Consider the following 23,415-nt stretch of genomic DNA (forward strand, 5'->3'; position numbering starts at 1 on the left):
AATGTCTGCTCTCTGAGGAACTCTTTGACTAGTACTTATAATGTCTGCTCTCTTATCCTCTATAAGAACTCTTGTACAAGCCCTTTGGGCTTCGTTCCCTCCTTGCACCATTGATGTAAATCTGTGCTAAATAAATAATCTAAAACTAAAACTCTAGTAATAGTGTCGACAGATGCAGTAGTAATTCCCAGCTAAGGTCTCTTCTGCATTGTGGCTTGACTGTTATTCTCCTTCTGTAAGTCGCTTTGGATAAAAGTGTCTGCTGAATGAATATAGGGCAATTCCACGGAAAATTGACTTTTTGTAACATCCATAACACCAGTGAAATGCCTTGGCATTTGTATGACGTGAATGATAACATTTATTTTTTGTGCATTTTTCTTCATGTACATTTTTCAGCCAAAATGGCAAATGCTATTCATATCATATACCATACCATCACATTTTATTGGCGTTATGGATGTTACAAAAAACAAAATTTTCCATGGAATTGTCCTATATGTAAACGTAAATGTGTTTCCTTGCCAGACTGAAGCGTGGGTGGACCCTGCCGAGGTGGAGGTGGACTACAGTCACCTCCAGGTGCCCCTTCTCTTCCTCTTCACTCAGGCCCAGACGGAGAGCCTGGACCGGGCCACAGCTGAGGCGCTCGCAAGGAGCCTACGGGGAGAGGTTGGAGTCGTGCTCATCCACAGGTCTGTGCAGTGTGCCAGGAGACTAGGAGCTAGGAGCTAGGAACTAGGAGGGGAAAGAAAGGAGCTAGGAACTAGGAGCTAGGAACTAAGAGCTAGGAACTAGGAGGGCAAAGAAAGGAGCTAGGAACTAGGACCTAGGAACTAGGAGGGGAAAGAAAGCAAAGTGCACTTTAAAAAAAACATGAAACTCCTAATGATCTCGAAGAAATGCCAAGCTGTAATAAGATATAACTATTAAAAAGGGATCTATCATTGTCTTACTGTTCTCTTAAACAATGTAGAATCCCTAATCCCTGCCATGGAGCAGAGATGAATAGTTTAAATGACTCCTCCACACTTCATTTACTTAGAGTAGAGCAAATCTCCTAGGTAGGATGTCTTGAACTGGTTTGAAAGTAATTGTCTTTCTGTATTCCATGTCATTTTAAAGAAGTTTCACCTCATCTTTCCTGCCAGGGATAGCCCAGATGTTCAAACCCCTGTGACGTACAATGCAGCCTACAGGCTTTCAGACATGGTGAGTGTGTCTCAGATGCTCTCAGACTAATCCCCAAGTGGCCATCAAACCACCGGTCATCTGCTCACCACACTGTTTTCTTTCAACTCACCACAGTCTGCCGTGAAGCACGTCACATTTAACAACATGGAGGAAATGGTCACACTTTTTAAAGAGGAAGTGGTCACACTTTTCAAAGAGGCGGTCGCTTCTGTGGGAGAGGAGGTGGCAGAGGAAGAGGACGAGGACGATGAAGATCAATGGACCACTCTGGGTACAATGCTGCCGGTGTACGGCACAAAGTGCTCTTCTCTCTGCACTGTGAAATGAAAGCAGGGTGTGGATCTTAGGAGAGATTTTGATCATAGTTATCATATTTAATGGTCTCAGGTGTAGGGGATTAGACAGACAATGATGCATGTGCACTATTCATGAACCACTGTGCATTTTTTCACATGTGAGAATTAGAATTAGAATTAGATTACATAGAGTTGCCAGTATGAAAGTCTAATCTCTAATTTGTGGTTAAATGGCGCGCCTTTAAACAGTCAAATGAGAGGAAATGTAATAGTTATCATCATGAGTCACTGGTACATCCCTCCCGCTTGCATTGGTTGTCATTATGTGTCCAAAGCAGAGGTTTTGGTTTTATTAGCTGTGTTGCCTTTCTTTTCTGTTACCAGATGTGCTGGACGATGAGGTGGCCGAGTCTGTGTACAGAGACCGGGATCAGATGCTGGACCTGGAGCCAGTCTTAGAGCTCACTGCAGATACCTTTACCAGTGCACTAGCACAGCATGACCACCTGGTGGTGCTGTTTTTCATCAAATGTAAGTGCAGAAACACACACGCACACACAGTGTAGCGTCACTCTCACATGTTATTGATTATCTTCAAATATGTAAATATTTTTGTGGATTTGTAAGTGTTTTCCTGAAATGAAGACAACTTTCACTGAACTTCACTTTATTTGTTGCTATAAGAAGATGCTTTTGGTGAACTGCCTTTAGCCAGTCTCTGTGTATCCACTAGGGGATGCTGTTTCCATGGCTTTCCTGCATTCATTCGTTGAGGTTGCTGAAGCATTGGAAGGTAATAAGGAAGTAATCCGACCTTAACACACTCATCTTCAGAGCTTCTCCTTTTGATTTGCTGACTTCCAGTTCCTGTTATTAGAGTCAACTGAATCTAATAAATCATGTGACTCTTACTGACTACATCTTAACTATCAGATTTTAGCTATTATTTCACTATAAGACAGCAGTCAGTTAGTTGTCATTTTATTTATTATGTATGAGTTTACTTTTATTTAATTATGAAATAAATTAAAAAAAAATTTTAAAAAAGATAATCGCAACAATTTGCAGATTTATAGTTACAGAGATAATAGCACAATAGTCAGAAACATCCATTTAAAAACAAGAGGTAATAATGAAATACATAAATGGACAACACGTTATAATGTAGAGCTGTGAAGATTATACTAATATGTTACATTGCTATACAATTTTATAATACAGTTCTTTTCAAAAACATAAGAATTCTATCAGGTTGTGTGGGTCAATGACGTGACATGCAGATTTCTGTGTCGGGGTTCATTACTTTGGTTTAAAATAATTTTAAATGATTCATAACAAGCATCGTTTTATTCTATAAAACCTGTATAATTTGAACATATTTTTTGTTTATCATAAAAATTGTATATATTTTATGTTTTGTCTTCTCAAACCCTCAAAATGTCAGGTGGTGCAACCGTCCGAGCAAATTAATACAATGTTATTTTAATATAAAACTCTTATTGGAAAATAATGGATGAACTTGCTAGCAAAGTCAAAAGGTTATATTCTGTAAGTGTCCAAGAAGATGCCTGTCTAATTTGAAATTAGTAGCAAAGTCAGGTGACTCAACCGCATCGTCAGGTGGTGCAACCAGGTAAAATACTCATTTAAACCAACAAATAGTGGATTGAAGTGAAGAAATGGTTGAAAAATGTGTTGTACTTAATTATTCTATTGAACAATATACATTTTTAATTTGTATTTATTTTAAATTTATTTTAAATTCACATTTTAAATGTGAAGTTGGATGTTGGAAAACCAAAATACCTGCCCATTCATAAAACTACTACTACTTTTAATACCAAGGTCAACCACAAAATAATAATTTGTTAAGCACTGTATACACATTTTTTAGAAACTTTTGGTTGCGCCACCTGACATTTATTTGGGTGGTGAAATTGCAAATACAGTCTAAAAATGTATGAAAACCCCTGTGAATGTTGCACAGTGTAAACACTGGCATCACTGCTCATAACAGATCACATATGCTCCTGCTCAGTATTGGAGATTGTGTAAGCACAGTAATTTATGTGCAAGTGCAGACATATACAAATCCCCAGAAAGGCTGAGCGATTCAAAGTCTCTGTGTCTGTGTGAGTGCTAAAGCCCCATATTGATTGTACTGTATATGTGTGGGTGTGTTCGGCCAGGTCTCCCTGAGTGCTAAAGCCCCATATTGATTGTACTGTATATGTGTGGGTGTGTTCGGCCAGGTCTCCCTGAGTACTAAAGCCCCATATTGATTGTACTGTATATGTGTGGGTGTGTTCGGCCAGGTCTCCCTGAGTGCTAAAGCCCCATATTGATTGTACTGTATATGTGTGGGTGTGTTCGGCCAGGTCTCCCTGAGTGCTAAAGCCCCATATTGATTGTACTGTATATGTGTGGGTGTGTTCGGCCAGGTCTCCCTGATGTCGCTCTGGTGTCTGTAGACTGTGGAGAGTGGACAGACGTCTGCGGCGCCCAACAAATCAACTCCTTCCCCTCAGTGGTGGAGTATCGCCGCGGCGACGGGGCCCAGCTGTACCGCGGCATGATGGGAAGTGAGAGCCTGCACAGGTTCATCCTGCTGTGAGTGACGCGCCACCTCTGCTAGCCCTCTCCTCCGTTTCCCAGAGCAGCTAATCCCTCCCGGATGCACACACTTCCCTCCGCATCCCCAGAGCCCTGCGATTTGGCTCAATACTTGTGGTACACAGCTAGCTTAACTGCCAGTGCAACACTTAAGCTGTGTAAGTAGTTACAACATTGTGGGAATGTCAGAAGAAGACATTAGAGTTCATAGAGTGTCAGCTGAGCTTAATAATAAAAACAACACATTTTTCTTTCTATGATCCTCTGACATCATTGTTGCTTGGGTTAATAGAAAGATAAATCAAGGCTTTATTAGTTTTATCCGGATAAATGTCGCTTTCAAACATCAATCATCCTCCAACTTAAGTCCCATTATCCATTATTTTCAGATAGACGTCCTGATGAAAGTCCTAATTGCCATAACTCAGTTTGAAGTGCATGAGGACATCCATTCATCCATTGTTGATCCAGCCCGGGAGAATGGCCCATTATGAGAGAAATGGTTTGGGAGGAAATGTCATGAATCGGTAGTGCCAGTAAGGTGAGGGGGGGTCAGGCAGCCTCGAGTGGCTGTGTTTGTGCCTGCTGCTTGTGATGTTTGCCTCGCCATCTGGCGCGCCACTGTGGACGTGAAGGTCCTGACCTCATTTCCTGTGTGTGTTTGCCAGGAGTCGGCTGGGCAGCCCACTGCGCCTCGCGTCCTCTGAGGAGGTGCGGACCTTCCTGGAGGGGGGGTTGGACGAGCCCCACGGCGCCCTCGCCCCCGTCAGGGCCCTGGGAGCCTTCAGCTCCAGACGGGACCCAGGTAGGACCAGCACCAGCAGCAGGGGTGCGTTCACATGGTCACACAGGTGAACATTCACAAACATGACGCAGACTGTTCACATGGTCACACAGGTGAACATTCACAAACATGACGCAGACTGTTCACATGGTCACACAGGTGAACATTCACAAACATGACGCAGACTGTTCACATGGTCACACAGGTGAACATTCACAAACATGTCGCAGACTGTTCACATGGTCACACAGGTGAACATTCATAAACATGTCGCAGAGCGTTCACATGGTCACACAGGTGAACATTCACAAACATGTCGCAGACCTTCGAGGAGGCAGTTTGAGGAGGAAGTTTGAGGAGGCAGTTCGAGGAGGCAGTTTGAGGAGGCAGTTCGAGGAGGGAGGTAGTTCTCAGCGAACATGCAGTGGAGCTGGACGAAGGGCTACAGATAAAATGGAACACTCATACGAAATTAGAGTTAAATGTTCAGAGAAAACGTATTGACGCAAACGTTCGCCACTTCTGAACGCACCTCAGGTCTGAACCACACCCACACCCCCCCCCACACACACACACACACACACCCCCCCCCACATCCTCCTCTCTTGTCCACTGTTTCTCCTCTGTACTGTTTGTCCCTCAGGAGTGTCCTTATTTGAAGAAGCGTCGAGAGGGCTGAGGGGAGAGATACTGCTTGGGATGTTTGTTGACACTCCGGCCCAAAACTGGTAAGTTCTCCGAGGCAGAGCGCTCATGAGCCCATAAACGCGGCTTCTGAAGGGCCCGGCCTCCTCATTTCCACCTCCCCGTCTCAAGTGTTCAAATCAAATAAATGTGCTCTCAGAGTCATCGATGGTGCCACACAACACACCAACAGGCTTCTTTTTCAACTGAACCATTTCCTTGTATAATTGTTCAATTTCATATCCAATGTTTGATAGATGGAGGATTTTAAGCCATTGTTTCAAGTTTCAAGTTTCACTTTATTTTTCCTTAGAAAAAGAAACTTAGTGTGCAGCAGGATGTCTAAAACACATACACAGAAAAGTACAGGACACACAACAACAATGGAGACACCCAATGACCGAATCCAATTGGACAGTACACAGGTACATCTGTCATAATGAACATGGACAGGAATACATAAGTAAATAAATAATCACATAATGTATATAAAGATTCAAGAGATCAATCAAGTGAATTCAGGTTCCTAATAGCCACAGGAAAAAAGAATCCCTGGCACGTCTAGTTCTTAATAAAGGTAACCTAAAATGGCGACCTGAGGGGAGCAGATTAAACTCCCCAAAAAGTGGGTGATCAGGGCAGTTTAAAATGTGGTTAGCCTTACCCCTGACCCTTTTATCATATACAGTGTGCTGGAGTATGCTGGAGCTGTGGTAGCTGTACCCCCAAACACCTTAGACGCTACACAAACCAGCTTTGTTAGCTTACGCTTGCAAGATCATTGGAAGACCACTGTACCACACCACAATACAAAATACATCTTCCTCAAAAAGAAAAGTCTTGTCGTGGCAGATATTCAGACTCGGGCCAGAAATTAAGTCCAAACATCTTGCCTACAACGTTACAAAAATACACCATTATAAGTGCTGAAGTCAAAAACTTGTCCCAAAAAGAAGGCGCTTTACAGTTTCAAACTCGTTCTCTCATCATGATGTCTACAACCCATAGGATAATTTTATACAACAGTCTCTGTTGGGCCTTTTTACAGGCAGCATCTGTGTTGCTTTCAAAAGATAATTTGCTGTCAATGATGGTTCCTAAATATTTATATTAATTTACTATCTCAACATTCATGTTCTGAATAACAGTTTGAGAAACATTGTGCTGTGATCATATTCTTTGTCTTGGAAACATTGATAGACAGTGTTTCTTGTAATGCAACTCAAACGCAGCATTTCAGCTTCCTACGCAAAACTGAGCCCCTGATAATTATCTGCAGAGGACATACTGGATGTTTGTGTCCCTTCTACAAAGCAGTGATGCAGCTGGCATGACTAAAAAGCCATAGCACATCCCTCTGGTGTAAGCTAAAGTTCGATGAGTTCAAAATCAAAGATTCCTTTGAGCAGCCCACAGGCCAGCGTACGTTTCTGTTCCTTCAACACACAACTGGCCATCATTGATGCAATGAGCACTAATTGTGTGTTGACCCAGACACAAAAAAAGCTTGATTGTTTGAATGATTATGAGTTAAATAATGTCTTATCTTTATTCTTTTGAACTATATACCAGTAGATAAGGATCTGGATAAGCACCCTCTATAAAGTTTATACCTGCAGGATACAGAGAACTCCAGCAGATATTGCCAATCAGATATTTCTAAATTACAGCTTAACTTGCCTAAAGAGGTGGTTGCATATGGTCTTTAAGAAAGTGTGTAATGGCCGATGTAAACCAGACTAAATTCTCCAGATGAACTGCAGAGGTGAGCAGACTACTGTACTCTGACCAGCCCCCCCCCCCCCCCTCCATTGGAGGTTAGAGACCACAACTTTATCAGCCCATAGCATGTGATTGACATGCAGCTCTGTTTGATCTGCACATGGTAAGATTTATGTGCTTGACCCCGACACCATTGGCTGTCTCCCTGAGGCTTCATTCTTAAGTCCAGGGCAAGAGTGTTCTTCGTGTGTGTGTGTGTGTGTTTGAGAGTGCCACGCTGGCAGGATTGGCACCAGTACAGTAGACAGCACACTTAACTCTTGCCTAGAGACAGGCAGCTGGCGTGGTTTGTTTAGTGTGTGTGTACATGGCATGGAGTGTGTTTAGTGTGTGTGTGTGTGTGTTTAGTGTGTGTGTACATGGCATGGAGTGTGTTTAGTGTGTTTAGTGTGTGTGCATATGGCATTGAGGGCCAGATATAGCGTGATGAGCGCCATGGCCAACCCGCAGAAACCGCACGCTATGACACTTATGTTAACGTCGTATTTATCAAACCGCACGCTATGACACTTATGTTAACGTCGTATTTATCAAACCTGCAGAAACCGCACGCTATGACACTTATGTTAACATCGTATTTATCAAACCTGCAGAAACCGCACGCTATGACACTTATGTTAACGTCGTATTTATCAAACCTGCAGAAACTGCATGCTATGACACTTATGTTTAAGTCGTATTTATCAAACCGCACGCTATGACACTTATGTTTACGTCGTATTTATCAAACCTGCAGAAACCGCACGCTATGACACTTATGTTAACGTCGTATTTATCAAACCTGCAGAAACCGCACGCTATGACACTTATGTTAACGTCATATTTATCAAACCTGCAGAAACCGCACGCTATGACACTTATGTTAACGCCGTATTTATCAAACATGCAGAAACCGCACGCTATGACACTTATGTTTACGTCGTATTTATCAAACCGCACGCTATGACACTTATGTTAACGTCGTATTTATCAAACCTGCAGAAACCGCACGCTATGACACTTATGTTTACGTCGTATTTATCAAACCGCACGCTATGACACTTATGTTAACGTCGTATTTATCAAACCTGCAGAAACCGCACGCTATGACACTTATGTTAACGTCGTATTTATCAAACCTGCAGAAACCGCACGCTATGACACTTATGTTAACATCGTATCAAACCTGCAGAAACCGCACGCTACGACACTTATGTTAATGTCGTATTTATCAAACCTGCAGAAACCGCACGCTATGACACTTATGTTAACGTCGTATCAAACCTGCAGAAACCGCACACTATGACACTTATATTAATGTCATATTTATCAAACCTGCAGAAACCGCACGCTATGACACTTATGTTAACGTCGTATCAAACCTGCAGAAACCGCACACTATGACACTTATATTAATGTCGTATTTATCAAACCTGCAGAAACCGCACGCTATGACACTTATGTTAACGTCGTATCAAACCTGCAGAAACCGCACGCTACGACACTTATGTTAATGTCGTATTTATCAAACCTGCAGAAACCGCACGCTATGACACTTATGTTAACGTCGTATCAAACCTGCAGAAACCGCACACTATGACACTTATATTAATGTCATATTTATCAAACCTGCAGAAACCACACGCTATGACACTTATGTTAACGTCGTATTTATCAAACCTGCAGAAACCGCACGCTATGACACTTATGTTAACGGCGTATTTGTCAAACCTGGACTTCATCAGGTAAAAAGCGCCTTTCTCCGCCCCCTACCACAATTTACGAAGGTTAACAACTGAACGATATACTTTGATCACAAGCACAGTTTAACGATCATGAAATAATACAATGCATGATGTCAACAAGCAGGAAAATAATGAAGAGCAGTTAGTTCTACCTAATCTAGGCCTACTTGTGCATGTAGGCTATGGAAGATCTATGGTCAAATCTAGCAAGTAGGAAAGTTTAAGTGGATGACGTGAAATTGAAAGTAAGACATTCGAAAGGCCAACGAAAGTTAAGGTTGCTTTTGATATAGTACAAAGATGCAAAACTGGTGCTCTAAATAGCGGTTATGTTGTCTTTGAAAGGTTTTCTTATAGACGCATTTAACGGCAAACCGCATTTAACACCTGCTTTTACAAGGTGGAAATATTTAGCCGCAAATTAGACGCGCGCTTTCATGGGCAGTTTTAGTAGGGGCATTTTACTCTTCTCCTCCCATCTTTTTACATGAAACTCCCACTTTCCCTGTCCTGACCCTGCTATGAATGCATATGCATGAGACGGAAAAGCGCAATCTGACATTCTCAGCTCCTGCGACAGGCAGTATGCACTTTTACCTCAGTGCGGCCTGTTTGTGCATACCTCGCCATTTTTTTACATGCAAACAACAAATACGCCTGAAGTGGGCGCAAAAGAGTTAGTACATCTGGCCCTGAGTGTTTGTGTACATGGCATTGGATGTGTTTAGTATGTCTGTGTGTACATGGCATTGACTATGTATGTGTGTGTGCATATGGCACCGAGTGTGCTTACTGTGTGTGTGTGTGTGTGCATATGGCACCGAGTGTGCTTACTGTGTGTGTGTGTGTGTGCATATGGCACCGAGTGTGCTTACTGTGTGTGTGTGTGTGTGTATACAGTATATATATGTGTACATGGCACTGAGTGTGGTGTGTGTGTGTGAACATGGCACTGAGTGTGGTGTGTGTGTGTGTATATGTGTACATGGCACTGAGTGTGGTGTGTGTTTGTGTGTGTGTGTGTGTGTACATGGCACTGAGTGTGGTATGTGTGTGTGTGTTTGTGTGTGTGAGTGTGTATGTGTACATGGCACTGAGTGTGGTATGTGTGTGTGTGTTTGTGTGTGTATGTGTACATGGCACTGAGTGTGGTATGTGTGTGTGTGTGTACATGGCACTGAGTGTGGTGTGTGTGTGTGTGTGTGTGTACATGGCACTGAGTGTGGTGTGTGTGTGTGTGTGTGTACATGGCACTGAGTGTGGTGTGTGTGTGTGTACATGGCACTGAGTGTGGTGTGTGTGTGTGTGTGTGTACATGGCACTGAGTGTGGTGTGTGTGTGTGTGTGTGTGTGTGTACATGGCACTGAGTGTGGTGTGTGTGTGTGTGTGTACATGGCACTGAGTGTGGTGTGTGTGTGTGTGTGTGTACATGGCACTGAGTGTGGAGTGTGGTGTGTGTGTGTGTGTGTACATGGCACTGAGTGTCCTGTGCTGCCTGCAGGGCCTGCAAGCTGCCCGTGGATCTGCCTGCGCTGCTGGTGTCTCGAGGTTCTGAGGGACCGACGGAGGTCCACTCCCTTCAGGCCTCCTCACCGGGAGAACTCATCACACTCATCCGCAGCACAACGCTGGACCCATTTGTGAGTGCCTCTGTGTATATATATATGTGTACATGGCACTGAGTGTGTACGTGTGTGTGTTTGTGTATATGTGTACATGGCACTGAGTGTGGTGTGTGTGTCCGTGTGTGTGTGTGTGCGGCCGTGTGTTCGCGTGTGTGTGAGTGAGAGCGCGAGAGAGAGAGAAAGAGGGAGCACAAGAAAGAATGAGAGACAATGTGTTTACAGCAAGGCTGGACCACAGAATGGAGGGATTTTCTGAAATGTAATCAGTGAAAGAGAAAATCTCTCCAACGGGCCATCACATAAAGCATGTCTGCCAGACTCAGGATCCTCTGAGAGTTGTGTATTCCTCCCGTCTGGCCAGACGAGTGGAGCAGCGGGGGCTATGGCTACCTTCTGGGCAAGCTCAACTGTGAGGACTGGACGTTGACAGTGTTTGCCAGACTCATGATGCGCTGCTTACTGCCAGCCCAGCCGGCCCTTTGGCTTCACAAGAGGAAACTCTCCTTGTGTCTGCGGTCTGTGTGTCTGACACATGCTCACACCTCTGTGTGTCTCTCTCCCTCTCTCTCTTGCCCTCTTTCTCTCTGTCTATGTATCTATCTATCTGCAATTCAATCTCATTCCTTCTTTTTCTGTCTTACTCTCATTATTTCCATTTCTTCTCTCTTTCTTTTTTCTTTCTTTCTTTCTTTCTTTCATTTCACTTTTTTCTCCACTGTATCTGTGATCTCACTCACTCACTTTTTCTCTCACATTTTTCTCACTCCCTCTCTCACTCACTCCCTCTCTCACACTCACACATGTTCTGTATGTGGCTCCATCTGTGTCCTATCTTACCCCCCCCCCCCTCGCCTGTTAGCCAGAGCTGACCGTGGAGAATCTGCCCCAGTACCTGGAGCTGCAGATGCCCCTGTTGCTGCTGTTTGTGAGGGAGGAGGGGCCCGAGAGTAGCGCCGCCCTGCTGGAGATGCGGGCACTGCTACACGCCGGGCACCTGCAGCGCTACCTGCCATGCTGGATAAATCTGTGTGTACACTCTTGGTGATTTGTTTTGGCCGTTTTGCCTTCACTCCGACAGGACAGCGAAGACAGACAGGAAGTGAGTGAGTGAGTGGGAGAGAGGGAGACGGGGGCAGGGCCAGGACATGACCGCAAGCCGGACTCGGACCCGATCAGTATTTTCGGCATAGAGCTAGCTGAGCTAGCTGGCCAAGCATCTTCACTAGGGGCATCTGCTAACATCAACTTCATATGGGGGCAATTTCAAAAACTCACACAACTTCTGTACCTTAACTGGGGTAAACAGGAACATGTGTGTCTCTGTAGGGATCCTCTCCATGTTAGCTGACACTTAACGGCATGCCTGAGTTTTGTCAGCAGTGAAAAAAGTAATTTACTTTAATTATAGCCATCTGCTCGTTTATGAATGTACAGCGGGGAAAAATAAGTATTGAACACGTCAACATTTTTTTCAGTAAGTATACTTCCAGTGAAGCTATTTGCATGAAATTTTCACCAGACATTTGTATTAATTTAGGTAATCCACACATAAAAAAAATCCAAACATTAATGTTCATAAGTAGAGTTATGAGTAAAAAAGTGGAATGGCACAGGGAAAAAGTATTGAACACGCTAAGAAAAAGCAGTACACAAAGGCAAGGAATGGCAAGGAACGAGCTGGAATCTATAAGTAGTTAGAGAGTAATTATCCCTCCTATCTGTGCAAATTAATGTAAGCTGGGTTAGTACATATTGATGAGCTATAAAAAGGTTTTTCATTACCAAGTTGTCACACAAGAAACATTTCATGATGGGTAAAAGCAAAGAGCTCTTCCAAGACCTTTGCAACATTATTGTTGCAAAACATATCAATGGAACGGGTTACAGATGCATTTCAAAACTTCAGAATCATCCAGTAAGCAGTATTGGAGCCATTAACTGCAAGTGGAAGGAACATCACTGCATCATCAATCGGCCATGCACAGGATCTCCTCACAAGATTTCTGACCAGGAAGTCAGAAGGATAGTCAGAAGTGTAGCCTAAGAGCCAATGACCACTCCAGAAAGACTTGGAGGCAGCAGGTTCAATTGTTACAGAGAAAATTATAGGTAATGCACTCCACCGCCATGGCCTCTATGCACGCTCACCCCATATGACTCTATTACTGAAGAAAAACATGTCGAAGCTCATTGAAAGTTTGCTACACAACATTTGGACAAGCCTATGAAATACTGAGAGAATGTATTCTGGTCAGGTGAGAGCACAATTTAACTCTTTGGATGTCATACTACACACCATATTTGGAGGAGAAATGGCACTGTGCATCACCCTAAAAATACCATACCAACAGTGAAGTTTGGAGGTGGAGGCATCACAGTGTGGGGCTGTTTTTCATCTCATGGTACTGGCAGACTTCATACAGTTGAAGAAATGATGAATGGAGCCATTTTTTCTTGGAGAATCTTGCCATCCACCAGGACAATGAGGATGAGACATGGCTAGACCTTCCAGCAGGACAATGATCCAAAGCATTCAGCAAAGAAAACTCTCAATTGGTTTCAGAGAAAGGAAATCAAGGCCCTGACTTAAATCCAATTGAACAGTTTTGGAAGTTACCTAAAGATCAGGATTTACAAGAGGGACCCCTGGAATCTTCAATATTAAAAGACTATCTGTTTAAAAGAATGGGCCAAAATCACACCTGAATACTGCGACTGATTAGTTTCGTCATAGAGGAAATGCCTTGAAGCTCTCATTACAAATAAAGGGTTTTCCACAAAGTATTTAAGAAATTTCAGTAGGCGTGTTCAATACTTTTTTCCTGTGGCATTCCACTTTCTTACTCATAACTCTACAGGGACATTAATGTTTGGATTTTTTAATATGTGTGGATTACCTAAATTAATACTAATGTCTGTAGAATATTTCATGCGAATAGCCTCACTGGAAGTGTACTTACTGAAAAAAATGTTGACGTGTTCAATACTTACTTTCCCCGCTGTATTTCTTGTACTGGCCTGGCTAGCTAGTGTACTTTTCAAAAGTGGCCCTAGAGTTGAAAAAGATCAGAATTCTCCTTTAGGCGTGGTACTTGGCAAAGGCAAAACTATTTCAAAGGAATGCAATTTTATTGTGAGTGAACGCAAAAGTCGCTCAGAAAACAAAAAATCAACAGCATGACCCTTCAGTGGCTCCGTAGCAGTGCTATCTCAATGTATAAAGTACTGTAGTATTATTAGAAAGGGTGGACAAAGGCTAGGTGCTAGCTTGCTAACTTTAGCGACTTATCTCAGCCATAGCTGATCGGTTTTGTACTTCATAACATATTGTCTTTGTAAATTTTGATATAGTTAATTTGTTAACTTGGATGGAAAAAATGCACCTTTACGGCTGTAAGAGCGCAAGTGTGTGTAAAAAGATATCGGTGTTCAGTGTGTTGTGTTGTGTAGTGTATGTAAAAAGATATCGGTGTTCAGTGTGTTGTGTGTATGTAAAAAGATATCGGTGTTCAGTGTGTTGTGTTGTCTTGCAGTCGTAGGACACCTGCAGGCAGCTCTGTGTTGGAGTCCTACCTGGGCGCCTCGCCCCAGCTCCCAGCTTTGGTGCTCTCTCAGCTGCGCTCCGGAGGAGAGGTGTTCCACTTCCCCCCACAGCGCCCCCTGCAGTCTGGGAGGATCCTCCAGTGGCTTCAGGGTGTGGAGAGGCAAGAGGAGGAGCCTGCAGGTAGGGGCTCCATGCTTGATGGTTTATGTGGGTCTTTCATTACATTACATTACATTTAGCAGACACTTCTTGACTAAAGTGCCTTACATATGTCAGCTATATTACAAGGGATCACATTGTCCCTGGAGAAACTTGGGGTTAAGTGCCTTGCTCAAGGGCACAACGGTGGAAGCCGGGAATTGAACCGACAACTTTCAGGCTACTGCACGCTAGCCCAGCTCCTTAACCACTACACTACTGCACGCTAGCCCAGCTCCTTAACCACTACACTACCACCACCCTACACTACTACTGCACGCTAGCCCAGCTCCTTAACCACTACACTACCACCACCCTACAGGCTACTGCACGCTAGCCCAGCTCCTTAACCACTACACTACAGGCTACTGCACGCTAGCCCAGCTCCTTAACCACTACACTACCACCACCCTACAGGCTACTGCACGCTAGCCCAGCTCCATAACCACTACACTACCACCGCCCTACAGGCTACTGCACGCTAGCCCAGCTCCTTAACCACTACACTATCACCACCCTACAGGCTACTGCACGCTAGCCCAGCTCCTTAACCACTACACTACAGGCTACTGCACGCTAGCCCAGCTCCATAACCACTACACTACCACCGCCCTACAGGCTACTGCACGCTAGCCCAGCTCCTTAACCACTACACTACCACTGCCCCTTTCTCTGGACATTAGGAGCTTTCCAGGTGCATTGTTTCCCACAGGCTGGTTTCAGCCACGAGTTTTTGTCACTCCAGTCACAGCAGGTATTGTGCCATATGCATTATATACGCAGTATATACACACATTTGGTCAGGTCATAGTGATCAGTAAGATGTCTAGTGAATGTCATACTTCCTGGATTGAAGGAGCTTTGAACCCCATCTTAGCCCTGTTGAAATTAATGGGTTGATAATCCACCACTGTTATCAGATCTGTTTAATACCTCCAGACTGCTAGCCTGAAGAGCCAGACCCACATCAAGATGTAGGGTCTGGGAACTCACCATTCGCCGTGCTCAATCCGATGGGCGGGATAAAGAGTTGTCTTTCAAATTCCTTCTGCACGCAATAGGATAGCGCTACAACTCATGAGTCCCATGCGTTTTCCCACAAGCGGAGCTAGTTGGCTAGTTGATCAAACTTTTGCCAATTTAAAAAAAGCTTAACTCGAGTCGCGATTCAAAGACCACTGTTCGCCAGCATGCAGCAGCATCCATCTTCTTTGTTTTCAAGTAGCAGGAAATTCATGCAGAACCGTCGCCGACTCTAAACACGATGTGATTGGCCTGATAGAAGTTTAATTTTTCCCGCTTCCAAGCCAACGACGAGTTGCTAGACTACCCTGGCTGCAAATTACATTTGCTGCCGCTAGGGTGCGTCTAGATTTCTAGGCTACCATTATGGCAGCCAGTACTGGACACGCCTCACTGAAGCTTAGCTGATAGCAGTTACAGCACATAGCACTCTATAACATTACTCTTACTTCTCATAACAGAGTGTAAATTTTTTTTTCGTACTGACCAAAAGCCATTATCACGTTCTGTGCGGGTTTGAAAAGCACACATCTGGAATGGAAGAATGTAGTGTAGTGTTAACATAGTTATGCCTGTATAAGGATCCTCAGTCACAGGCAGCGCAGTTTCACAAAGCACTGTAAAGTTGTACAAATAAACACTTGCCCCCGCTAATTCGGCTAATGTATTCCACATTCAACACCCCCCCCCCCCCCGCTCCAGTCTGCTGTACTAATTTGGGGCTTAGGAGAAGCTCTATTGACTCACTGGTGTTGATGGGTTTAATTTGTGACACAAAGTTCCATCATGATGACACCCTCCCTGCCTGTGGAGGCCTGTTCTCCATCATCTCAGAGTCTCAGGCCTTTGTGGAACCCTGTTCTCCATTCATCACTGTCCGTGAGCTCATCTTCTCCTCTCCGTCTTCTCTCGGCCCCCCACTGTGCACCCCCCCCCCCCACCCCCCCCCGCCCCATTCACGTAAAAGCAATCATCGGTATTGTCCAGATGGCATTACAGTAAAAAGCTGTCCGCATGGTAACGTTGCCCCCCCCCCCCCCCCCCATCGCTCCTTTACTTCATCACTGACTTCATTGATTTCCCCACAGACCCCATCTCTCGTCTCCCTCCTCTCGCTCTTCTGATGGGGCCTGAGTGGATGTTTAGGTCCTCTGGTGCTAAAGAGCAGCGCTGACCCAGTGCCAGCTTCCCAGAAGTGGCCCCAGACTCCATCTGCTTCCTATGAGGAGCAGGCAGAGCGGGCGAAACCATATCCCTTAATTGAGTTGCTGCGGCTGGTGCCAGTCCTCTTGGGCTCGAGTACCGCTACAGAGATCACCGATGCTGTTGATGCCAACTCACTCTTTCTCTCTCTCTCCTACTTTGTCTTGTCTTTCTCTCTCTCTATCTCTCTCTTTCTGTGCCTATCTCTTTCTCTGTCTTTCTTTCATTTTGTGCCAGGTAGCGGTGAAGGTTTATCCATCAGTCTTATTAAAATGTCTTTTTGTTTAATGGTAGGAAAATTCAGTCCTTTTAGAGATCCATTCTCTCATGTATTATTCTTTTATGAGCAGTTTAAATTCCAAAGGGGGAAAAAAACACAGACAGGCACCACATGGCCCAGGCGTGAGCTCCAAACCACGTTTCTCTCAGTCTGTTTTGTGTTGTTATTGATGTTGTTGTTGATGTTGTTGTTGTTGTAACCGCTGTTCCCCTCTCTCTGGGGTGCAAGCCCCTGTTGTGTGTGGTCACCCGGGCACCATGCATTAGGAAGTCAGGCCGGCGCATGTGTTTTCACCCCCTCCTCTCCCGCTCACCTTGATCCGAGTTGGCGCCCGGAGCAGTCTGGCGGCGGCCCTGTTGTTTGGGTTTATTTTTGGATGTTTGCTGCTTTCCCCTGATGTGAGGAGGAGGAGTGCTACTTGAGGAGTGACCTCTTCCCCCCTCTCTCTCTTTCTCTCTCCTCTCTCTTTCTCTCTCCCTCCCTCTCTCTCTCTCTCTCTCTCTCTCTCTCTCTCTCTCTCTCTCTCTCTCCCTCCCTCTCTCCCTCTCTCTCTCTCTCTCCCTCCCTCTCTCTCTCTCCCTCTTTTTTCGCTCTCTTTCTCTCTCTCTTTCTCTCTCTTTCTCTCATGAGACTGAGGCCTTTTGCCTGGTAGCCATCAGTGAAATTAAACTCACCCTGGGGGGAGTCCAGTCACTGTTTCACTTTTCTTGCATCCTGTGCACTGGACATATATTTTTGCTCAATCTTCCACATGTGTGAATGCCTCACTGGCTTCTGTTTTTTTTTTTTTACTTTTTCTCAGTCAAGTTCCTCATTTTCTTTTCACAAAGAGGAATGCGCCTTTCTTTTGCACAACTCGACTGGTTTCATCTGTTTTCCCATCATTGGCCCACATTGTTCCCGCATCGTTCCCACTTCAACCATTTCTTTCATGTTTTATGTTTTGGCAGAACTTTCTAGGCTCATGTCCCTGCTGTTCATTTTCATAAGCAGCCTCTCAGATCCTTCTAGAACACTGACTCATGCTGCCCTTTTGACAATGGGCAGAGCAGTGGGGAATATCTATTCTCACTGACTCGCCGTTATCTGACGTTCCTGGGCAGTTCCCACTGCCGATCCATGCTGCGACGTTCCCGTTCTCCAGTGATAATAACCGTGACTGCTTTTGGAATTTCCACGGTGGATCAGATTACGTCTCCGCCTGGAAGTGTGCCCTTTCTTAATCAAGAACTAATGAAAACTCACTCAGTACAAACACCCGATTTCAGATCCGGATTTGTTCCATTGGGCTTGATTTAATGTAGGGTTCGTACCGCCCCCCAGGGGGCATTCGGACAGTGTTGGGGGCAACAAGGTAGCAGAGGGGGGGGCGTACCACCCCCCAGGACAGTGTTTGGGGGCAACAAGGTAGCAGAGAGGGGGTTGTACCACCCCCCAGGGGGCGTTCGGACAGTGTTTGGGGGCAACAAGGTAGCAGAAGGGGGGGCGTACCGCCCCCCAGGACAGTGTTTGGGGGCAACAAGGTAGCAGAGAGGGGGTTGTACCACATACCAGGGGGCGTTCGGACAGTGTTGGGGGGCAACAAGGTAGCAGAGGGGGGGGCGCTCAGGCACAAATGGGGGGCGTTACTCAAAGTTATTCATCACAACTTTTAAGCTTATGACAGCAACAGACCTGCCAACCTGTATGCATTTTGCGTATCGGACACGCATTTTCACATCAAAATACGCCAGTACGATTTGTTATTATGGAAAATCGATTAGCCTACCTGCAGGAGTGAGAAAGAGAGAGCATGACGAGAAAAATGACAGGCAAATCAAATTGATTGGCATCACGTTGGGCTATTTTTGCAGACCTATCAGTTGTTTGATAGGGTGGGCTTTATAGTCTCTCCCTCTCTTTCATTACACAAAATAGGACCTATGCATAGCCTGCCGAAGCACTATAATTGATGAACGATTCATTTCAAAAATGAAAATGTAGGCTCATAAACACACAGCCCATGCTAAAGTGGATCTCTGCTTATAGACTTGAGGTAAAACACCACAGCGCTGCTCACTGTTAGCAATCAAGACAATCATGATGTGGTCAGGGGCGTTTGTTCAAAAAACGTTGAGAACCACTGATTTCATCAATGTTGTCTCAAAGACGTCGATGTCTTAAGAACGGCACCTCCTGCCTCTGGCCCTGACTGGACTCTTTGTGAACGTTATTTGTGTAGCTGATTGATGGATGATGATGATGAAGATAATGGTGATTGATGAGGCTCGTCAGTTTCGTTTTTTTTTTCATCTGTTGTGCTCTGTCACCCAGGTGTTGTTCCAGATGAGAGATGGGAGCCCAGCGTGCCTTTCTTTGACTTCCTGTCCGTCATGGACGAGGAGCTGCCAGGCTATGCTGCCCAGAGGAGCCCCAAGGCCAAGACTGCTGACGGCAGAGAAGAGGCTCGCCCAGTGCAGAGGACAAGCACAAGGGAGGAGGAGGAGGAGAAGGAGGAGGAGGAGAGGGAGAAGGAGGAGGAGGAGGAGGAGGAGGATCATGGTGAAAGACGGAGCTCTGGTGCTCCTGCACACACACCCTCACCTCACACACACTCTGAACTCTAAGAGCGATACACACACACACACACACACACGATGTGCAGGCATACACTCACACTCACACTCAGATTCACACTCTGATCTCTGAGAGCGAGAGGAAACTTCTCACCCCACTGGAGACTCTTGGGCAAGAGATGACGCACTTACACACACACACACACACAGAACCCGACAGTGTTGAATATTGAACACACATACACATGTGCATTGGACAGGAGACAGCTGTGTTGGACCCCGAACACACACACACACACACACACACGTGCGCACGTACACACTCGCATGCACATCGGACAGATGATTGCCCTTACCCGTAAACACACACACAAACACAAACATGTACACATTTGCCAGACCAACCATATGTATCCCTGAAAACACTCACGAAATGTTGCTTCACAATAAGCAGTAATGAGCCATGTCTGCTTGCGTTTCCTCTCTTTTCTTGTTTATATGTGTTTATATTTAATCTGTAGTAAACACAGAGGGCCACTTCTGTTTACTAGTTTGTTTCATCCATAAAAAACTGACTTCACTGAAACTTTCCAAAAAAGGTCCTCCTCACTCATAATTGGTGGCCTGTTTCTTATTCTTCTCGGTACACTGTGCTTCATGTGACCAAGTGGCTTCCCTTCCATATGAACACACCATGCCATGTGTGTGGCTTCCCTTCCATATGAACACACCATGCCATGTTTGCCGAGGAGTTGAGCTCCATATCACGCCTATCGCCTATCTTCGCTAACAGTAGGTATCTTGTCATTATTTCCAGAAAGCTCGTAAACGGCGCGATGGGAACGGTCGGGAAAGTGGGATCGTGTTGTCTTGTTGGTAAACGATACCGCCACAGGAAGCCTCACGAGCCTGTGGTTTTGTCTTTATGGAGTCCTGATGGGATTCCCATCATTCCCCACCCATTCCCAGAGCGCTACGTTATGGAAACGCCACGTCAGTTGTGAGCCAGTCCAGGCGGAACCTGCGTCTCTGCGTTTGGAGCGTCGTTAACGACTAATACGCGCATCGCATCCAGAAAAGCAGGGCACAGGACAAACCCACTCCACTAATTGGAAACACAGTTGTCATTAGTCAGGCCACATCTGTGTCATAAAGGCATGGACACACATGGCCTATTCAACATGTCGTTAAGTGGAGATGTCAGCTGCTAGTCTGTTTGCCATTTGTTTTAGTGTCTCACTGAGTGGGGTTCAGTGTTGAGCGCAAACACATCCATGGCCAACGCAGGAATGCCAAGCTTCTACAGCCTGATTAGCACATTTCAGGAAAAGGTTATTCACTTCCCTTACATGGCTAATACAGATGGTAAGTTGAGTAGCTCTTTCAAAGCTGACCTGGAGACGCATAGGTTCATTCCCACTCAGCGTTTTGCTCATCACATCGCCAATCATTCCCACACATTGTAACCCCAGAGACTTACTCTGGCTAATGTAATGTTAGTGTACATCATTGCATGATATCCATATGGATCCACTCTTGCATGGTTTCAGCTAGTATTACTTCAGCCGGTCTGGTCAAATAATTACTAAAGACTCAAAGCCCCTAGACACATGCAGACGCCAGCCTCTCTCCACCCACACAGATAAGTGTGCTGCTGAAGTCATTTTTGTGGTGCATCTCTCAGTGTCTATCACTTCTCAGGAGACTTAACTTGGCTAAGGAGAAAGTACCAAATAATGGAATTTTACACACACACACACACACACACAGATCTCTGGATCATTCTGTCTGACGTAGGTGGATTAAAGCTTGATTTCACCCACACAAATAATATCCAAATAATATGAATTGCTTTTTACACCTCATCAAAATAAATTAAAATGTGATTTTTCTTGGGTTTTTTTTGTAATTTGCGTCAACTTTCCATGTGGCTTTAGTCTCACACCTCATAAGTAGCATGGAGCAAGTGTGTATAATGGAACAGGCCCACGGTCAGGGGTACAGTAGCATGGAGCAAGAGTGTATAATGGAACAGGCCCACGGTCAGGGGTACAGTAGCATGGAGCAAGTGTGTATAATGGAACAGGCCTACACGGTCAGGGGTACAATAATGGAACAGGCCCACGGTCAGGGGGACAGTAGCATGGAGCAAATGTGTATAATGGAACAGGCCCACGGTCAGGGGGACAGTAGCATGGAGCAAGTGTGTATAATGGAACAGGCCCACGGTCAGGGGGAAAGTAGCATGGAGCAAGTGTGTATAATGGAACAGGCCCACGGTCAGGGGGACAGTAGCATGGAGCAAGTGTGTATAATGGAACAGGCCCACGGTCAGGGGTACAGTAGCATGGAGCAAGTATCAGGGGTACAGTAGCATGGAGCAAGTGTGTATAATGGAACAGGCCCACGGTCAGGGGTACAGTAGCATGGAGCAAGTGTGTATAATGGAACAGGCCCACGGTCAGGGGTACAGTAGCATGGAGCAAGTGTGTATAATGGAACAGGCCTACACGGTCAGGGGTACAATAATGGAACAGGCCCACGGTCAGGGGGACAGTAGCATGGAGCAAATGTGTATAATGGAACAGGCCCACGGTCAGGGGGACAGTAGCATGGAGCAAGTGTGTATAATGGAACAGGCCCACGGTCAGGGGTACAGTAGCATGGAGCAAGAGTGTATAATGGAACAGGCCCACGGTCAGGGGTACAGTAGCATGGAGCAAGTGTGTATAATGGAACAGGCCTACACGGTCAGGGGTACAATAATGGAACAGGCCCACGGTCAGGGGGACAGTAGCATGGAGCAAATGTGTATAATGGAACAGGCCCACGGTCAGGGGGACAGTAGCATGGAGCAAGTGTGTATAATGGAACAGGCCCACGGTCAGGGGGAAAGTAGCATGGAGCAAGTGTGTATAATGGAACAGGCCCACGGTCAGGGGGACAGTAGCATGGAGCAAGTGTGTATAATGGAACAGGCCCACGGTCAGGGGTACAGTAGCATGGAGCAAGTATCAGGGGTACAGTAGCATGGAGCAAGTGTGTATAATGGAACAGGCCCACGGTCAGGGGTACAGTAGCATGGAGCAAGTGTGTATAATGGAACAGGCCCACACGGTCAAAGTACAAGATGTGAAGAAACGCTCCCATTCACATCTCTGAAACGTTTGCACACAGTAACCTTGATCGGCCGCTAATCTGGACTGGCTATCGTCCTGTTGAAGGCCAGTCAGTCATGATTACTTTGCTGCATATGATCTCTACATGAGAATGGACCATCTGTGAGACACACACACACACACACACAGAAAAAGTGTTGTGCGGCATGTGAGATTAGAGCACTACACAGGACCTGAGCTGTGCGGCATGTGAGATTAGAGCACTACACAGGACCTGATCTCATCCACGTGCTTCCCATGAAGCCTCTGGACTTGACTGTGTCCTTCTACTGGAACACCACTCAGTCATCACTCACACACTCACCTCTGCACTCACTCAGTCATCACACACACACTCACCTCTGCACTCACTCAGTCATCACTCACACACTCACCTCTGCACTCACTCAGTCATCACACACACACTCACCTCTGCACTCACTCAGTCATCACTCACACACTCACCTCTGCACTCACTCAGTCATCACTCACACACTCACTTCTGCACTCACTCAGTCATCACACACACTCACCTTTGCACTCACTCTCTCATTCTCACATACTCACCTCTGCACTCACTCAGTCATTCTCACATACTCACCTCTGCACTCACTCACTCACTCACATACTCACCTCTGCACTCACTCACTCATACTCACCTCTGCACTCACTCACTCATTCTCACATACTCACCTCTGCACTCACTCACTCATACTCACATACTCACCTCTGCACTCACTCTCTCATTCTC

General features: G+C 45.5%; 1 protein-coding gene across 1 annotated transcript in view; it reads left to right on the forward strand.

The window, feature by feature from the left end:
• txndc16 (thioredoxin domain containing 16) overlaps nt 1–21,343 on the forward strand; it is a 27,240-nt gene extending 5,897 nt beyond the window's left edge. Inside the window, exons 8-19 of the mRNA XM_076295607.1 lie at nt 529–695; nt 1,152–1,212; nt 1,309–1,465; nt 1,875–2,021; nt 2,224–2,283; nt 3,932–4,100; nt 4,772–4,908; nt 5,531–5,615; nt 10,580–10,718; nt 11,563–11,729; nt 14,237–14,427; nt 19,265–21,343. Of these exons, the coding sequence (XP_076151722.1) occupies nt 529–695; nt 1,152–1,212; nt 1,309–1,465; nt 1,875–2,021; nt 2,224–2,283; nt 3,932–4,100; nt 4,772–4,908; nt 5,531–5,615; nt 10,580–10,718; nt 11,563–11,729; nt 14,237–14,427; nt 19,265–19,557 (1,773 nt within the window). The 3' untranslated portion in view covers nt 19,558–21,343. The remainder of the gene's footprint in view (nt 1–528; nt 696–1,151; nt 1,213–1,308; nt 1,466–1,874; nt 2,022–2,223; nt 2,284–3,931; nt 4,101–4,771; nt 4,909–5,530; nt 5,616–10,579; nt 10,719–11,562; nt 11,730–14,236; nt 14,428–19,264) is intronic.
• The last annotated feature ends 2,072 nt before the right edge of the window (nt 21,344–23,415 follow it).

Source organism: Alosa pseudoharengus, unplaced genomic scaffold (assembly GCF_046254945.1).
Source record: "Alosa pseudoharengus isolate Yale_2024_CS ecotype anadromous, Long Island Sound unplaced genomic scaffold, YU_APseudo_1.1 YU_APseudo_1.1_scf_2, whole genome shotgun sequence".
In the NCBI taxonomy this organism is placed as follows: domain Eukaryota; kingdom Metazoa; phylum Chordata; class Actinopteri; order Clupeiformes; family Clupeidae; genus Alosa; species Alosa pseudoharengus.